The following is an 18,041-nucleotide window of genomic DNA, read 5'->3' as shown; positions in this document are numbered from 1 at the left end:
TTAACCTCTATTTGCCTCATTTCCTCATCTGTAAAATGGGGACAAACTGGAAGAGAAAGTGGCAAACGACTCCAGTATCTTAGCCAAGAAAACAAAAATTCTCAAGTCACAGAGTTGGACATAACTGAACTTTTAAATCAAGCTCAACCCTGGGGATATTCTGAATAACGTCTCAGTTCTATAAGTTATCAGATGAAACTAATTCACGGCAAAATAATCCCCCTGTAAAAGAAATAAGATGAAAGAAAGCATGTTTGTCCTTTGCAAGTGAATTGGATTTAAGTGAGGAGGTGCTGTGCAAAGGCAGTGGTGAGGCCTCACCACTTTATCCTCTGAGGCAGTGGGAGATATTGGCCTTTAAGCTAAATCTTTAACATGTTTCAGTTTGAGGCCATGGCCATTAAGTGATAAATGCCAGTTAAGTGAGATGAGGCCAAGAATGAACACTTCCAAAAAAGAGGAAAAAAATTGTTGGAAGTTAGATAGCAGATGGAAGCAGGCAGAGCCAAGTTGAGCTCTTCTCAGCCACCAGTCTGATAGTAAGGAGATGCAACTTTGTGGTAGAGTTTGGTTATAAATGTCTTAATGTCATAAGAATTGTAAAAACTACATTGATCAGGGCAAAGTTGTCCAGATACGGCTGGGCTCCATTGGGTTATGGCTGCTCTCCAGAAGGTATCTGTTAAAACATAAGTGTTTCCTGAGGGTGAGGGGGGAGCAGAGTAACAAAATGCCAAAAACACTAACAGATTACTTTATCAGTTTATCTGGAAAGCAGAGAAGGGCCCTAAGGGAAAGGGTGCAGAAAATAGATAAATGTTAATGAATGAAGAACCAGAAGCAAAAAGTGATGGATCACTCTAGGTAGAAGAGGTTAAGGAGATTACTAAAAGGAAGAACAAACCACCTAAGACAAAGTTGAGAATGAGTTCTGCCTGTGGTTGGGTCTAAATATTCGGAACATGGAGGAAAGGAAGAGCAAACCACCTAAGACAAAGTTGAGAATGAGTTCTGCCTGTGGTTGGGTCTAAATATTCAGAACATGGAGGAAAGGAAGAACAAACCACCTAAGACAAAGTTGAGAATGAGTTCTGCCTGTGGTTGGGTCTGAATATTCGGAACATGGAGGAAAGGAAGAACAAACCACCTAAGACAAAGTTGAGAATGAGTTCTGCCTGTGGTTGGGTCTGAATATTGGGAACATGGAGGGATAATGCGACAAACTACTAGGTTTAAATATTTTATAAACATCATAACTCCAAGAACTTGTATTCTCAGTACATTTATTATCACACCTGTCCCCCAAATAAAAATAAGTTAATCCATGGCTTATTCACCTTACCAGAATAGCCTGGGGTTAAAACTAGGACTCCATCAACTGTCATAGTCTTCCACATTTGACCAGGGACCAATGACATCATGGCCTTGGCCAGCCAGTCCTCCTTGGCTTTCAGATTAGGTATTGGAGCACTTGAGTGAGCAGCAGTAGCACTTGGATGGATCTCATCTGTGACTTCTCTGAGGAAATTAAGGGGAGTTTGAAGGGTCTTCAAGGAAGGCAAGAGCTCAGTTAGACTATCAGGAGATATAGAATCCCCTACATAAACATTGGCAGTTGTCACTTTTCTAGAGTTTCCTCGATCTAGGAGTTCCTCATTGAGAAGTCTAATATTTCCCAAAGTGATAAACCGAACTGGATCCAAGCTGACTCCCTCACTCAGCTCATCACTTGTTGGGGAAGTCTTCCCACCTTTCTCTTTGCCAGTGGCACTGGATTCTTGTGCTACTATTTGTTCTTCATTGAATAGAAGACTTGGGAATAGTTCATCTTCTTTAGGGATATTTGAAGGACCTGTGATAGACTTATCAACTCCAGACCTTATTTCTAGAAAATTCTTTCCTTTAACCAGCATCACATGACTGGTTAAACTCTGGTAGAGATGATCATGGTTATTCACAGCCTCCTGGGGCTTCCTTTTACCCTGAGCAGTCAAGCGTGAATAAAGTTTAGAAGACTTAGATGTAGCAAGGTCCCCTTGCCATACAAGCTTTTCTGTTCTAGCTGTGATCCAAGGCAGTCTCTGTTTTTGGACACTAGCAGTTGACCTGTCAGAAATACCTACAGGTTTTGGAAGTAACTCCATTAAGGGAAAAGTCTTGGAAGACCAATGAGGATGAAAAATAAATGAGTCCATAGGCAAGTCATCTTGAGAAGCTTTATTTTCTGATTTGTACCCATAGGGAGTAATTGGGATTGATGTCATCCTGTGTGCCACCACTGAGTCACTTCCAGTTGAAATTTTAATAGTCTCTGTTGGTCTGCTGAGTTCCTTCCTAAACAAAATGGGTGTGAAGTTTGTGCTCCTTATCAAAGGCACTTTTTCCAAGGCCAGAGGAAGGAGGCTATGAAGATACTTCCAATCAAGAGCCTTTCCTTCACCCCTTACCAGCTTCTTGTTCTTCAGCTTTGGCATCTCAGTCACCATTTGACCTTTGTTCTCCAGACTCATATATATGGTGTTCGGATTTGGAAAGCTCCCAGGCCATGGTTTTGTCACTAGCTCAGGATAAGAACTCATGTTACTTAGAGTCCTCTCTCTGAGTTTCTGGGAAGTTGCTGAGGAAGAATCAATGGCAAGTTTAGGAGGAACTTGCCTCACTGGGTCTGTGAAGACAAAATATTCACCTTTCAAAGATGGGATGTGTCTCAAAGAGAGAAACACTACATGTACAGCCAGGGCTTGAGTGGCAAAAATCAAAGTCCCTTGCCTTCTACATGCAGAGTAGGTTTTCCTTTCCACACTTGATGAAACTCCTTGAAAAATGATCTTGTCCTGACTTAGGTCACAGCTTTCAGACCCCTCTAATCCTCTGATGTAAACAACAATGTGTTTCTTGGACCCTGCCCAGATGGTCCAGTTACAACAGATGTTTAGCCAAGAACTGTTTAGATTCTCTGGCAATGAAAAAGTTCCAAAGGTATCTTTCAAAACCACATGACATCTTCTTATGGGGATGCAGGCTGTCATGCTGGTTGATGTGAGAACCTCTGTTGGGGTTGAAGGTAGGGGGGAAAAAAGTCAAGTTAGTGAAGATACTGATAATATGGCTTTCAAAGAACTACATTTGGACCCATAAACTTGAAATGAGGTATCTGCATGACTTCTTACAGCAGACAGTTTAGTCAGCCCTTGAAACTATCATGGCATACATAATACTCTAAACAGGAACATTGGAGTCAAATTGCAACAATGGAAGTCTCCAAAAAATAATTCCTCCCTGGCTCAGCATCATTTTCTGTCCTCCTCTATCCCTTCCAGAAAATAAAAATTCTCTATTTCTCTCAACTACTCATATCTCATTCCATTTGTTTCTAGGACCTCACAACCCAAGATCCACATTTTGAAAGACCAACCTTACTCTCTTTCCACAAGATTAGTCTTGATGAAAATTGAAAGTCTGCAAAGCTCACTTGATTTCAGTTCAAAATCTGTACTAAACATAAGTAACATCTGATACCAAAGACCATCGAAATTAGTTTCTTAATCTGTTTGTGTGTATGTCTTCCATTTGTGAACATATTAGAGTATATAATATTAGAATGTTTTTAGTTAATTTAAGAAATAACATTTTAATCAGAGGTGAATGAAAGCAAAAATGTAATTTTTTTCTATGCAGGTTTATAAACCCTCTGAAATCTATCCATGAGTCAATGGGTCCATGAAAATCCCGGTGAAGAATCCCTGATTTAGATGGAACATTAAAGTGGAAATGTTAGGGAATACAGAGATCTGGCTGGAGTCTTTTCTCTTTATTTGATACTTGAAATCAGTGCTCAATTTGAACATTACAATGATACCTGGATAGGACATAGCTATCAAAAAAGAACTATTTGTTGAAACTCCTTCTGTAGGATTAGAAGAATGATCAAATTTACTAGACATAGGACAAAAACAAAATTGAAAACTTACCAGAGGAATCTTGAAGAGTTTTGGCCTCCAAAAGGTTTGTATTCTCAGACCAGAGAGACAGGGATGAGGCAACTACAGAAAGATCTCCAGTCTGGACATACTTATCCAATGACATTGTTGGAACACTAGGGAGCAAATAGGTAAAGTTGAATTTGGTGGGTGTCTTGTCCTTTCCAAGGGAGTTAGAGGCTTTCCAAGGGTTGAACTCATTCACCACAGCATCTTTCTTTGAAGGTTGAACAGTTACTTCATTCTGAAGTTCACCAAGCTCCCAAGATAGATTCATGACTCTACTAGGGGTCCATTGCAGAGCTGACAGGGGAGTCATTTCATAAGTCTTAGTTATCAAGGGAATCTCAATTCCTAAAGAAGCATCCTTAGGAACTAGTTGAGACATATTCTGTGTTTCTTTTTTAATAAGGGGTTCGCCTTCTAACAACACATCAAAGAGATTAACTAAGCTGAGTGCACATCCTCTTGGACTTGACACAATGGTAGTAAGATCTATATTCCTCGAAGTAAAAGAGAGAGGAGGTTCAGTTTTTCCAATGCTTGTAAGCATTTCCTCTGGATCAGCCCAGGAGTGTCTTGATAGACTGCTAGGAGTAAACTCATCTTCATTTATGCCTAGTGTAGGAGTGGGCAGGAAAGCGAGGGATACTTCTGTTGGATTGGAGAAATGGTACTCCATGTTGCTCTTAGAAAAATGTGTGTGGTGGCTCAAGGGGATGTCAAGAGAGAGCATAGTAGCCACCATGCTCTCTTCATGATTCACTGAAGCAAAAGGTGTGGTTACACTTTGAACAATAAGCATAGCATCCATCTCAGCCCTAGTCTCAACTGGGCCCATGGAAGGCCACTTAGGTTCTAGCATGGCTGCTAGGGTTATGGCCAAAGGAATTCCCAAGGACTGCTCAATCACTTGCTCATTGTGGTAAACTGAAGAAATGGACATTGGAAGATTTGGAAGAACCCACTCAGGAACAATTTCAGACATGGCTTCTTGGGGAAGAGTTAAGGTCAATTTGGCATCAAACAGACTCTTCTGGTATCTGGTAAAGAGGAGAGACATTTCTTGACTAAGATCTGCTTCAGCAAGACTCGCTTGATACCTACTAGAGATATCTTCAGAAGATATACTGCTAGCCAAGTTTGCTGTCTCTGCTGGTCCTGGAAGTGATCTGGTTATTTGGAGAAGTGGCTCTGACTCATCTTCAGCTCTGACCACTGTGGTCCTAATGGAGATGGTTGAAGGTAGTTCAGGGACTAATCTCATTCCATCAGGAGATGCCATTATGAGGGTAAACCCTGCTTCACTTAAGACTTCTTGAGAGCTCGACCAAATCATCTCACCACCAGGCGATTGTACGATTTCAAGGGAAGTGACAACTTCTGAATGTGGGTCAGTCAGTAAGTCATCATTTTTAAAAGACTTAGGAGAAAAAGCCACAGCCATATTGACTGTTGGAACTACAGGAATCAAATGTAGGGAACCTTCTAGAGTCAACTGAATTTCATTGACCAGGGAGATACTAGACATGTGATTCCCCATAGAATCAGTGAAAAAAGTCATTTGAGTCTGCAGAAGGGACTGCTGTCCACTTTCAGGTGGCTTGCTCCATATCTGAGAGGGGCTGATCTGAATCTTCTCATTTTTAGAGTGTTCAGTCCTTTCAAGAAATTCTGAATCTGAGAGAAAAGTAAAAACTGAATGACTTATAACAGTTGGTTTAATGTTTATTGGCACATCCTCTGAAGTATGAATTAAGTAGTTGGTTTGATTATCTGTTCTTCCTGATTTGATATTTTTGGTCCAATTTTCCATTATAGTTGATTGCTCTGAACCCACAAGATAGGGAGTATTTTCATAAAGAATTTCTGTTTCAATTGATAGGTCATTCAGAGTAGACCCAGGAGAAAGAATGTTCTTTTCTTCTATAATCTCCAACCATCTAGTATCAAAAGCTACAGTTTTCCCTAGAGTTTTGGAAAACAATCCATCACCAAGACTCATCTCATCCATACCTAGTGTTTTTGTAACCATGATACCACCAGCACAGAATATATCAGATAACCCCTCAGAGAAGGGCAAAGAAGTCTCAGAAAACTCGAACTTTTCTCTTTCCCATGAGAAAGATCTTTCTGGTTGAAGAGTTTTTGATGGCATTAATTCAGAAGTGGTAATCTCTAGACTCCTTTGGGACATCACAATGGGTAGTTCAACCTTTAGTCCAGGACTAGTGTAAGGAAGCTTGCTGGAAGGCCTTTGAAAGGGAACTTGAATGGTTGAGTCCTCTCTCTCTGAAGTTCTTGCCCTGGGATCTCTGAAGATATAATATTTCCCTCTAAAGTGTTTATACTGATGTCTCTGGGAATAGGTCTTCAACAGCAATGCCACATTCACAGCCAAGGCCTGAGTTGCATAGACATGCATTCTCTTGTTCCAACAAGCATAGGCTATGCTACTTTCTACAATAGAAGCAACTCCCTGAAATATAATTTTATCTTGATTTTCTTCACAGTCCTTGCTTCCCCTAAACCCTTGGACATAGATAATAATGTGATTTCTGGGGCCTGCCCAGATGGTCCAGTTACACCAAATGTTCTTAAAATGGCGGTTCCGAACGACTGGGATGGAAAACTCCCCTATTTTGTTCTTCAAGATGGCATGGCAGCGTTTCACAGGGATGTAAATTTCAGTCCAAGATAATCTCCTCTCTGCAAGAGAAAGAGGTAGAAATAAAAAGAACAATTGGATGTTAATATTCCAAATGAACAAGTTCTTGCACTGGGAGGCAGCTTGGTATATAAAGAACCCTGAAATTGTAGTCAAAGTATATGGGTAAAAATCCTACTTCTGATACTTACTACCAGTATTACTTTTATTTCTTTTAGGCTCAGTTTCCTGATCCATAAAATAAGAGTCCAGTATTAGGTAACCTTAAAGGTCCTAAGCTCTAAATCAACAAACCTGTGATCATTTTATGTGTGGCTCTATAGGGAAATAATAAAATGAGAAAAGGAAGTCAAAGAGGGGACAGAATAAGTGATCATTGAATGAAACCCCTACCAAATGACCAAAAGAGCATTTCTAAACCCATACATGAACAAGAATCTACAACATCCTTAAAAATGGTCATCCACATGTTGTTTGATGATCTCCATTGCCAAGGATTCATCCTTCCCAATGTAGTCCATTGTTAGGAAATTTTACTTATATCAAACCTAAACCCATCTCTCTATGACCTATTGCTCTTGGTTCTGTCCTTTGAGGCCAAAATAAAGCAAAGAAGCAGGTATCCTTGGAGTTCTCTTTTGTTCTGTTTGGCCTCAATTTTAATCCTTTGATAGACTGTGGAATTCAATGCCTTATTGCTATATATCACTGAAAGAATATTTTTAAATGAGCTTTTACTTCAGAGAGAAGCATGAAGTCAATTGAAAACCTTATATCATTTGCCAAAGGGATTCAAGCCTACTATCTTTTTACTGTCTAAATCCCACAAGAGACAAAATTCATGGAAAGAACAGGTAATAAATTTCCATGATCTTATATATCTACAAATGCATAATGCATGGATAACAGGAAGAAAGAAATAACTTAACACAGGAGAGAAATTTAATTTCATGGGATGTCATTGAGACTTGATGGAAAGAATCCCAGGACTGAAATGTGTTTCTAGAATAGAGATTTTAAACTGTTTTGTATGTCATGGAGTCCTCCAATAGTCTGCTGAAGCCTAGGGACTCCTCAAAATGATGTGTTTATTTGCATAAAATACATAGGATTGCAAAGGAAGTAAATTATGTTTCAAAATAAATTTTTTTTAAAAAGTTCACAGACCCCAGGTCATTAACTTCGGTTCTAGAAGGATATACTTTAATAGAAACAGGACTGGCAAAGAAAGAAGCTAAATAGTACTATAAATTAAAAATCATATCCACCTGTGAAAATGCAGGTGTGTATGTGGGTAGTGGCAAGGAATGTGATAAAGAACACTTGGTTAACCATGGGAGAAACAAAAATACTGTCAGAGTATACTCAGAAGAGTATACTCAGAACAACTTTACAAAGGGAATGAATACAGCAGCTACCTTAAAATGTGTTGGTTCCAAGGGGAAGGGAATAATGGTGGTAAGAGGAAAAGTAGAGGTATATTCCTATGCCCACCCATTCTAGCAAAAGTTCAGGGTCCTGGTAGGACTTAGGAGGCAGTACCCTCAGAATCATCCTCATGCCCGAGACTAATATAGATCTTTGGGACTAATGGTTAAAGAATTGATTTATTTTCTCTCTTGAAAAAGAGACAAAATTTTGTTCCATTCAAAAAGCAAAACAAAACCCACTCTACTGCTCTTTGAATTAAACCCATAACATGTTAAAAAAATTGAGAGCATTGGCAGCTAATTCAGGTGAATGATCTGAAGGAGACAGATGATCCAGGAAGAAGAATATCTTAGTTCTCAGGCTGTACTGCTGAACTTTGGTTTTTCTAGCTATAACCAATTACCTTTACAGTTCTGGCTTTAATCACTCTCAAGTACAATATTTCTCAGATTTAAAAATCTATTTTTTAAAAATTAGAGACTTGTACTCAATGCAAAGGATGCAGAAAATAAGTAGGGATTGAAGTAACTCTAAGGACTTGATAAATTTCCTAATTGCTTCACTCTTAACTAGGGTGGGTAAGAAGTTCAGTCATTTTTTCAATTGCATCTGACTCTTTGTGACCTTATTTAGTGTTTGCTTGGCAAAGACACTGGAGTTGTTTTCTATTTTCCCATCCAGTTTATTTTACAGATGAGGAAACTGAGGCAAACAGGGTTAAGTGACTTGCCCAGGGTCACACAGCTGATAAGTGTCTGAGGCCAGATTTGAACTCATGAAGACAAGCCTTCCTGATTCCAAACATAGTGCTAAGGGACCCAAGAGCAGAGCACACACTGAGGTATATAGATTCTTTCCAACCTCCTCGACCTTTAACACAGCTGCCTACACATGGGGAGGTGATTCTGTAAGGGCCATTGACAGGAATATTCTCTGAAGAGCACAAGTAACTATGCCATCTGAGACTTACTTCTCTCATGGCCTTTAGCAAAACACAACTCCCTAGACTTCAGTTCTTCATCTGTAAAAAAATATACATTTTAAATGAAATCAGACCAGATCATTTCTGAGGTTCTTTCTAATTAAAAGCTATCCTCTGGTAGATCTCTGACCAAAGATATTGCCCACTTACAGAGCCTTCCTCCTTCTAAAAGAGCAGGACACCAAAGGACAATTATGGGTGAATTCCGGAGACCTACAGATCTCAAATCAAGTCCACATCCTGTCAAATTGGGCAGACACACAAAGTGTCTTTCCAATGTAGACTTTTTCTCTAAGGCTACTCACTCTGAGGATCTAGTCTGAATTTCTGTAGCTCCTTGGTCCAGTCAACCTATTCCTCTACTGGATGATGGGAGAAATGAAGAAACTGTATTTAAGCAATTGTGATTGCTAGGCAATCTTAAAGCAGTCATGGTACCCTGATGTCTAGACAGAAAAGGAACTTGAAGACCCAAGTCCATAGTTAATACTCTCATCTTTTAGGCAGTAGGATTTTATTTCCCTCCAATACTGTATAGGTACACATTGCCCCTCAAAGGACATAAAATCAACAAATATTTATAGAATACCTATCCTGGGTCTAGTATTGTGGGTTTTGTAAGAAAATTATACAATTCCAGCTCTGGAAGGGCTTATAGTTTGGTTTTATTTACCTCTCCTTTACTTTCTCAAAGCCCAAGATCACCAAAAGTTGGAAATTGGATTGATGCTTCTTGAACCTTCTCTAAACTCCCAACAGAAATTAGTATGTATCTGAAATTTAGCCTTTCATAATTCTACCTTGCATTGCTTATATCCATTTTCTATGTGAAAAGAGAGGCAGCATTGGTGAACTTAAAAAGATTTAAGAAAACTTGGGTTCTCAGTGACCCTAGACAAATCAATTTTTCAGGGCCTAAGTTATTTATCCAAAATTAAGTCTAAGGTACTAATTTTTAATTGTAAAGGGAACTTTTATGTTAGTTGTTTCCTACACCAGGACAAGTCCAACCAAGAAACATATAGAAAACAGCTATAACTTCAAAGCATCATACACATATGCATGTATGTGTATATATGGCCACATAATGTCTCCTAGGTAACTGCTTTCTCTAGATCTAAGCCAATACTGATTATGGACCCTTTTGTCTTTCACAGGAAACAACTCACCTTGACAATAACTATGAATGAACTCGTGGACAGAAGCAAGCCCTGAGACAAGACATTTTGTCCTCTGGCTATCTATTAGATATCTATTCTTTTGTCTCCTCTACAAAACTAAGGATATCAGGATCATGTAGTTAAAGTGAGAAGTGCCCTCTGTGATCATCTACTTCAGCCTTTTCATTTTATAGATAAGGAAATTGAAGCCCAGAGAAGAAGTGACTTGCCCAAGATGATACAGTTGTGGAACAAAGCCAGAATCGTAAACTATGTGTTCCAACTTCAAATCATTCCCATGTGTTCAAACATTCGACTAAAGGGAAACATCCTCAGGGTTGGCACTAAGTTTCTCCCCTATTTGACATGTTTCCCTAAAGGGCAAACTTTGTTTCACAATTCTTAGAAGTTGCAGATATGGTTCGTCAATAACAGATCAATCACCTGAAAAGCACCTGCTTCCCAGGGGTTCCTCAACTGAGAACTCTAAGGCAGGGATTTTTTAACTGTGAATGTGTGGGAGGGGGAGGGGAGGAGAGAGATGGATGGATGGACCCTTACAGGAATTTTTCTTTTAAGTATTTGTTATGAATAATTAAAAATAGATTTATTAAACACTTACTACATTCAAGGAAACATAATAAATGCTGGGAACACAAACAGAAATAAGTAAAACAACTTCTTCCCTCTAGGTAACTGCGTTTTAATACTGGAAGATAATGCACAAAGGTGGAAACTGTGACTGGAGTAATGGGGAAATAGATTGCTCTTTACTTACTGGGAATGGGACGTCTGCTTACTACGTTTACTATGTAGTGTTTACTGCGCTTGGAGTAAGGGTTGGAAGAGGGGATGGAAAACTTTAGCATTCCACAACTTGGTAGATGGAGAAGACCAGAGAAGGCATGGGGGGGCCAGAGATCAGGTAAGAAAAGTGAGGGCTCTCAAGCAGAGCCAAAATAGGCTTACAAAGGAAACCAAGTATATTGAAATAAAGAAATATACTTTTTTAATCATCCAAGTTCTCAGATTCCCCAGCAAATCTATCCATGGACCCTAGTTTAAGAAACCCCAGTCTAAGAGAACCATACTTACTAGGCTCATCATGAGGGAGATCCTGAAGCTTTCGTGCCTGTATGAAAGAAAGAGAATGGGTAGAGGGGAGGGGGAAGTTATCAATGGAAGAACTGCTTTTATCATGGACTATTCATAAGCCTATGATTAAAAACAGTAATCTGGAACACCTCTCTATCTTCAGCCTCCCTACCTTCATTCATTTCCCCTCAGCTCCTTGTCCTGTTATTTGGGGGACCATTTAAATGTGCCTGCAGTTTACACCTTAAGACTTGATCTTTACTACCATTTTGAAATTTAACACAGCTAGAATCACCAAGTTTTAGAGTTGGAAAATATCTCAGTTCATCCATCTAATTCAACTCATGCTTAAAAAGCATCTCCCACCCTTTGGCCATTACGGCCCAGTTGCCAGGTTATTACCTCACCTTTGCCCAAGGATTCCACTGAGGGGAGCCCACTATTTCCCATTCCATTTTAGGATAGCTCTAAATACCAAGGAGTTTTTCCTATATTTGCTCCCCTTGAAAGTACTACTCCATTACTCCCAGTTCTGCCCTTTGAGGCCAAGCAAATGGAGTCTAATCTTTTTTCTATATGATCCATCAAATACTTAAACGCAACTGTCATATTCCTTCTTCCCTCCACCCCATCCCAGTCTTCCCTTCTCTTTTCCAGAATAAGCAACTCCAGTTTTTTTTTAAGCCCTGGTACTCATCCCCACTTTCAATACAGGTTAGGTTCACTCAATCCCCAACTTTCCTTTCATAGCTAGATCTCCAAAGAGTTTTACAACCACTCCCTTGAGGACTCACCTTATCATCTGTAGGGGAACTGGGAGACAGCCTTGAACCCAAGCCCAAATCTGGAGCTGCCACTCCACTCAATATGTGACAAAGGTAGAGTAAGAAAAGATGGACCTGGAGGGGTAAAAGCTGCATCTCGACTCCTCCCCTGAAAGGCCAGACCTCAACCAGTCATCCTTCTTGTTGCCGATACCTGACCTCTCTCTGCCAAGCGACTTTGAATTTGCCCTAATACAGGGGAGGAAGGGGAAGGGGGAGGGTAATTAATCGACAAGCTTTTCCCTTCACCTGTTACCTCTTGGCCTAATTACCACAACAGCACAACCTAACACGAGACCTTTCAGTCAAAGGAAACTGGGGAATGAGATGATTATTATTCTTTCTTGGGGATTTCCCTCCATTCCCAGTGATAGACAAAGTAAGAAAGCCTCAAAACTTCTCTGGAATAGAACCAGTGATTCCCCTGGTCCTGCCCATCTCCATTCCCTTTTCTGGATTTTTTAAAAATCCATTCCTGATTACTTCTTCCTTGAATGAAGTAGGAAAGGGGAAGAAGGGAGGGAGAGAGAAACAGACAGAGTGAGTTAGAGCTTTCTGGAGCTGATTAGTAAATCAATCAAGTCAACTGGTTACTTTTTCTAAGGGTATTTGCATTTTAAATTTCATTTGTCATTTGGGGAATACTTTATCTCTTGTCAAAAGAATTCTAAGTAAAGCAAAAGAACTTTTTTTTAAAGGGAATTTCTTGTGCCCTGAAATTTGGTCCAAAGAAAGATTTATATATCTATATATAGATACATAAAGCTATAGATATACCATATACACACACATATATCTCACATATTTACCCACCCACATATAATGTTCCATTATTCCTACTCATATATAATACACACATATTTATCATACATGATCTTAATTATTCCCACTCTTCTTTCATTTGGAATAGACAAAGTCCCAAGTATAGAGTTTATCTAAACTTAAGCAATTGATCTCAAATTACTCAGTTTCCCTAATGATCATTGCCTATATGGGAAACTAGTCAATAGTCTAAGTCTCTTGTATACTTAGAGACTAATAAAAGTTTGCAAATACTCATCTCTATACTTAGAGATAAGTGCTAACTCACTTTCCCTAATGATTATTGCTTACAGAAGAGAGAAATCCAAACAACGCCCACCCTGCTTCAGTACCATCCATAGTTCTCCTGGATCTGTTACCTAATTTAAAAATCAGGTTTTTGTGCTAGACTCATTTCCATTTAGCCTTTTGCTATCTTTTCTACCAGTGGACACTCAAGAACCTGAGAGAATAGAAAGTTTTCTTCATATATTTCTTCTGTGAAGCTGGCATTCAAATGCTAGAGGAGAAAACTTCAGAGGATTTCCCTAGAATAAGCATACTTCCTGAATCTTTCACAGTCCAAATACAAGAGCAATCTGGTTAGACAACTCCATTTATAAAGACTTGTTCAGCACTTAACTATGAGCCAAGCTGGAGATATAAATATAACACATAAAGAGAAGGTAGAAAGAATATGACCAAGGAAGTGATGTGGAAGCCTGGTCCCAGACAAGATAAAACATAAGTCCATCCATCAGATCTAGGAGACACAGGAATATAGTCCAAGGTGGGAATGAGTGTTCATTTAGTTGTACTATGCTGCCTTTCATTTCTTTTACTTCTCTTTTTAAGTATGAGGGGCTGCCCAAGCATTGTCCTGGTCGTCATTGCCACCCATAGGTGAGGATTTGGTTCTAGTATAAAGAATGTCTTCCTATACATTTGAGGATGACTGATGGAGTCATAATTTGAAAATCCTTGGACCAGGATTTTCAGAGGGTGAGGAAAGACATAGAAATGGATGGAGAGAACTAGGTATAGTCAGATATTAAAAACATAATAACAAGCAATAAGTCACAGGGACACTCCAGTTTCCTGGAGGGTTTTTTGTAGTCTCTCTAGGAAAGCGAAAGGCCCCAGGAGATGAGGGAAACTTATTGACCTTTAGCTGATATGACTTCTTGAAGGACTGTGTAAATTTCTGAAATCTGGCCAGTTCTTCTCTGGCCTCTAAACTCTGGTATTCCCTTTGTCTTTTCTTTCCATTGTATTTATTTATTTATTTATTTATTGGGTTGTTTTTTTTTTGCAAGGTGGAAGGGTTAAGTTACTTGCCCAAGGACACACAAGCTAGGTAATTATTAAGTGTCTGAGACTGGATTTGAACTCAGGTCCTCCTGACTCCAGGGCTTACTGTACTACCTAGCTGCCCCTTTGCTTTCCATTTTAAAAGTTCCATCCAGAGTCTTGGCTAAGGGGTATGACTAACAAGGACTCAATCAACAATCCTCAAAAGTGATGCTAATAGGAATGTCTAAACACTTACTAGAGAGACATTTTCAGTCCTTGAACAAACAACCAGTGAGTAGCCATGGAAACATACTAAGAGAAAGCATCAATTCCAGATTCCTGACCTTGTTATCAAAGGGTAGCAATGAGGACCTAGAACAACGCCTGGCACTTACTCCCTACACAACACTCAGGAAGATTCATTTGATGTTTTTGCCAGGGAATCCCTCTCCCAGTAGGAAAAGAAACATTCCCCCTCCCAGTTCCAGAACCACCCAGATAGCTTCTTTCAGTTAGTGACAACTATGATTGATGGCCCAAGTCCTGCCAGGATTTTTATACAACTGGGGAATTCCAGACATGTTCTCATAATCATTCCATCCTGGCAGACGCTACCAGAATTAATTACTTCTCCACAGACCCATTGCCTAGAAGCTGAGCAGGGCAGATTTGAGAACTCTGAAATGCTAATTAACAGTCAAAGACACACTTCAGCCTGAGGAGGGTCAACTTGGCTGATGGAGACCAGGGCAAAGGAGAGAAGGAGACACTGAGGAAGTTCTTACAACCAATCAATACACATTTATTGTGCTGCCCTGGAGTCAGAAGGATCTAAGTTTGAATCTGACCTCAGGCGCTTGCCACTTACTAGCTGTGTGACCTTGGACAAGTCACTTAACCCTCCAAGTCCATCTCCGGTCATCCTGATATCTGGTCACTGGACCCAGATGGCTCTGGAAGAGAAAGTGAGACTGGTGACTTAGCACAATACCCCCTCACTCACATTCAATTCAACTTTCTTGTCATGGCATCTCCTCCCCAATGTCATGGTCTTCTTTGAGAATGAAGGACAGGCCTTGAGCTAAGTTCTGGAGATATAAAATGGCAAACTATAGTCCCTGCTCTTAAGGTATTCACATGCAAACAAACACATAAAGAAGCAAGTTATATATAGGATAAATAAATAATTCACAGAGAGAAGGAACTAAAATTAAGAAGGGTTGGGGAAGTTGTTCTATGAAAGATGGCATTTTAGTTGAGACTTAAAAGAAACCGGGGAAAGTCAGCTGACAGATTGAGGAGGAAGAGTCCTCTGGGCAGGTGAGACATCTAGAGAAAATATGGGGAATCAAGAGACAGGGTTTCTTTCTTTTCTTTTCTTTCTTTTCTTTTCTTTTCTTTTTCTTTCTTTCTTTCTTCCTTTCTATCTTTTTCTTTCTTTTCTTTCTTTTTTTTCTTTTTTGTGGAACAGCCAGAAGGCTACAAACAACTAGGAAGGCAGGCAGAATCTACCTATGGATAAGCTAATAAAGGTAACTAGAAATGTGGGTTGTTTAACTGAAGAGCCAGAGGGAGTTATCATCTCCTGTCAGTCTACAAGCATTCATTAAGAGCTTCCAGTGTGCCAGACAACATGCTAAGTTCTGGGTTACAAGAACCAGAAGTTACAATTTGGTTAGAGAGACAAAGCCCTTCCTCTGAAGGGAATTCCAGTCTTCTCTGAAGCCCTAGTGGGCAGCACAGGGGGAGTTGCTGAGAATGGGAGATTGCGGGTGGGGTGGGTAGGAAGGTTACCTGAGGCTAGACTTACTGTCTGGCATTCCTCTCCCAATGATCTCAGGATCCATCAAGAGCAACTGATGGCTGATTCCTCAAACGTTTTACAGCAGCTGAGTTTGAATCCGAGTTCCAACACTTTCTAGCCAGGTGCCTATCTAGGTCATTCTGCTCACAAAAAGAAGCATTAAAAAAAAAAAAAGACAGCTGCGATTATTAGTGATTGTTGTTAACACAATGGTTGCCCAGAGACCCAATACTAGTAAATATCAGATGCAGGAACTGGACTCTGGCCTTTATAACTCCAAGCCCAAGCATTCTATTTAGGATTCTTTGCTTTCTCTAAAAATGCAAGGATGGGGGCAGCTAGGTAGTACAGTGGAGTCAGGAAGACCTGAATTCAAGTCCAACCACAGACACTCAATACTTAGTTGTATGGCTTTGCGCAAGCCACCTTGGAAAAACAAAAGTAAACAAACAAATACATAAATACATAAACAAACAAACAAATAAACAAATGAATAAGTAAATGAATGGATGAATGAATGAATAAAGAAAGAAAGAAAGAAAGAAAATTAATGGGTAGTTTAATTTTCAGTATGAGTATTTATACCTTCAGCAGACATCAAATGCTCCAAAATCAGAGCTTGTTTCATAAATTGTCTAGACTCACCATAAAAGTGAAAATGCTAATAATGCAAATTACATTTAAAAGTGTATTGAATGACTTCAAAGAACTGACTGTTAAACATTTACCAGTATACCCCTGCCTAAAGCTAATAACTACAAGAACAGTAACAATAAAAATAGTACTGAAGAATTATGATACTTCAAGCCTTACAAAGGCAGCTAGGTACACGGGGCCTGAGTCAGGAAGACTCTTCTTCCTGAGTTCAAATCTAACCTCAGATACTTGCTAACTGTGTGACCCTGTACAAGTAACTGTTTGCCTCAGTTTTCTCATCTGTAAAATGTGCTGGAAAAGGAAATGATAAACCACTTTGGTATCTTGACCAAGAAAACCTCAAATTAGTTGACAAAGAGTGGAACATGACTGAAAATGACTCAACATCAAGATCTTACAAAGTGATTTAGGTAACTACATGGTTAGGAAGTACAAGGAAATCAAATTCAAACTGGGTCCAAATTGTTCCTTTACTTCCACTTATATCTAGTATAGAACTTTTCTAAGTCACAGATGTTTTTCATCCAAGCTGGTAGAGGATGTTCCCAAACACAAAGGATTGATAGAAATCAAAGTTATCTTCCTTTTGTAATAGCATATAGTGGTCCAAACAAAAAAAAAATTTTAATAAAATATAGAGGCTTAAAAATTCAATCTAAATACAAGAAACAGATGATGAGTATCTCCTATAAGTATTACAGTCCATACAGCAGTCTTTAAACTTATTATTCTGCACAAAAAAAATGAATAAAAATATATATCAACTCTAACTTTAGGAATTCTCATTGAACAAAAAGGACTGAAAATTGCAGGTGGTGAGTTACAGAGCCCTGATTCTCAGGCATCCTTTTCTTCTATTTAATGGTTGATTTTCCAATCAAGTCTTCCAGATCTCAATGAAGTGTTAATCCTACATAGAAAAAGGAGAAACTGGTTTTGTTTGTAATGAGTTTTGTTTTTTCAAAGGAAGGATGATGGGATGAGAGGCATGGAAATCAAACCTGAAAATAAAATAAAAATTAATTTAAAAAATAGTTAATTCTAGGGGTGGCTAGGTGGTACAGTGGATAGAGCACCAGCCCTGGAGTCAGGAGTCCCTGAGTTCAAATCCAGCCTCAGACACTTAATAATTACCTAGCTGTGTGGCCTTGGGCAAGCCACGTAACCCCACTGCCTTGCAAAAAAAAAAAAAAAAACCTTAAAAAAGGGGGAAAAATAGTTAATTCTATCCAGGTCCAATGCACAGGGAAGAAATCTTCAATTAAAGTTTAACCAAGAGAAGCAACATTCTCATCTAGACATAGAAGAAAATTTAAGGATCATATAAATCAACTCCATTTTAGAGA

General features: G+C 39.2%; 1 protein-coding gene across 2 annotated transcripts in view; it reads right to left on the bottom strand.

The window, feature by feature from the left end:
- LOC141502296 (uncharacterized) overlaps positions 1-16,167 on the bottom strand; it is a 28,570-nt gene extending 12,403 nt beyond the window's left edge. The window contains exons 1-6 of one of the 2 annotated variants that reach the window (XM_074206960.1): positions 16,029-16,167; positions 15,103-15,187; positions 12,111-12,329; positions 11,317-11,353; positions 3,972-6,689; positions 1,343-3,049 (exon numbers count right to left, since the gene is read on the bottom strand). In XM_074206960.1, coding sequence (XP_074063061.1) covers positions 1,343-3,049; positions 3,972-6,689; positions 11,317-11,353; positions 12,111-12,236 — 4,588 coding nt within the window. In that variant the 5' untranslated portion in view covers positions 12,237-12,329; positions 15,103-15,187; positions 16,029-16,167. The remainder of the gene's footprint in view (positions 1-1,342; positions 3,050-3,971; positions 6,690-11,316; positions 11,354-12,110; positions 12,330-15,102; positions 15,188-16,028) is intronic. The other variant, XM_074206964.1, reaches the window with a different exon arrangement.
- Positions 16,168-18,041: the final 1,874 nt, after the last annotated feature.

This window comes from Macrotis lagotis, chromosome 1 (genome assembly GCF_037893015.1).
Source record: "Macrotis lagotis isolate mMagLag1 chromosome 1, bilby.v1.9.chrom.fasta, whole genome shotgun sequence".
NCBI classification, from domain to species: domain Eukaryota; kingdom Metazoa; phylum Chordata; class Mammalia; order Peramelemorphia; family Peramelidae; genus Macrotis; species Macrotis lagotis.
This window is presented reverse-complemented; position numbering and strand designations above follow the sequence as displayed.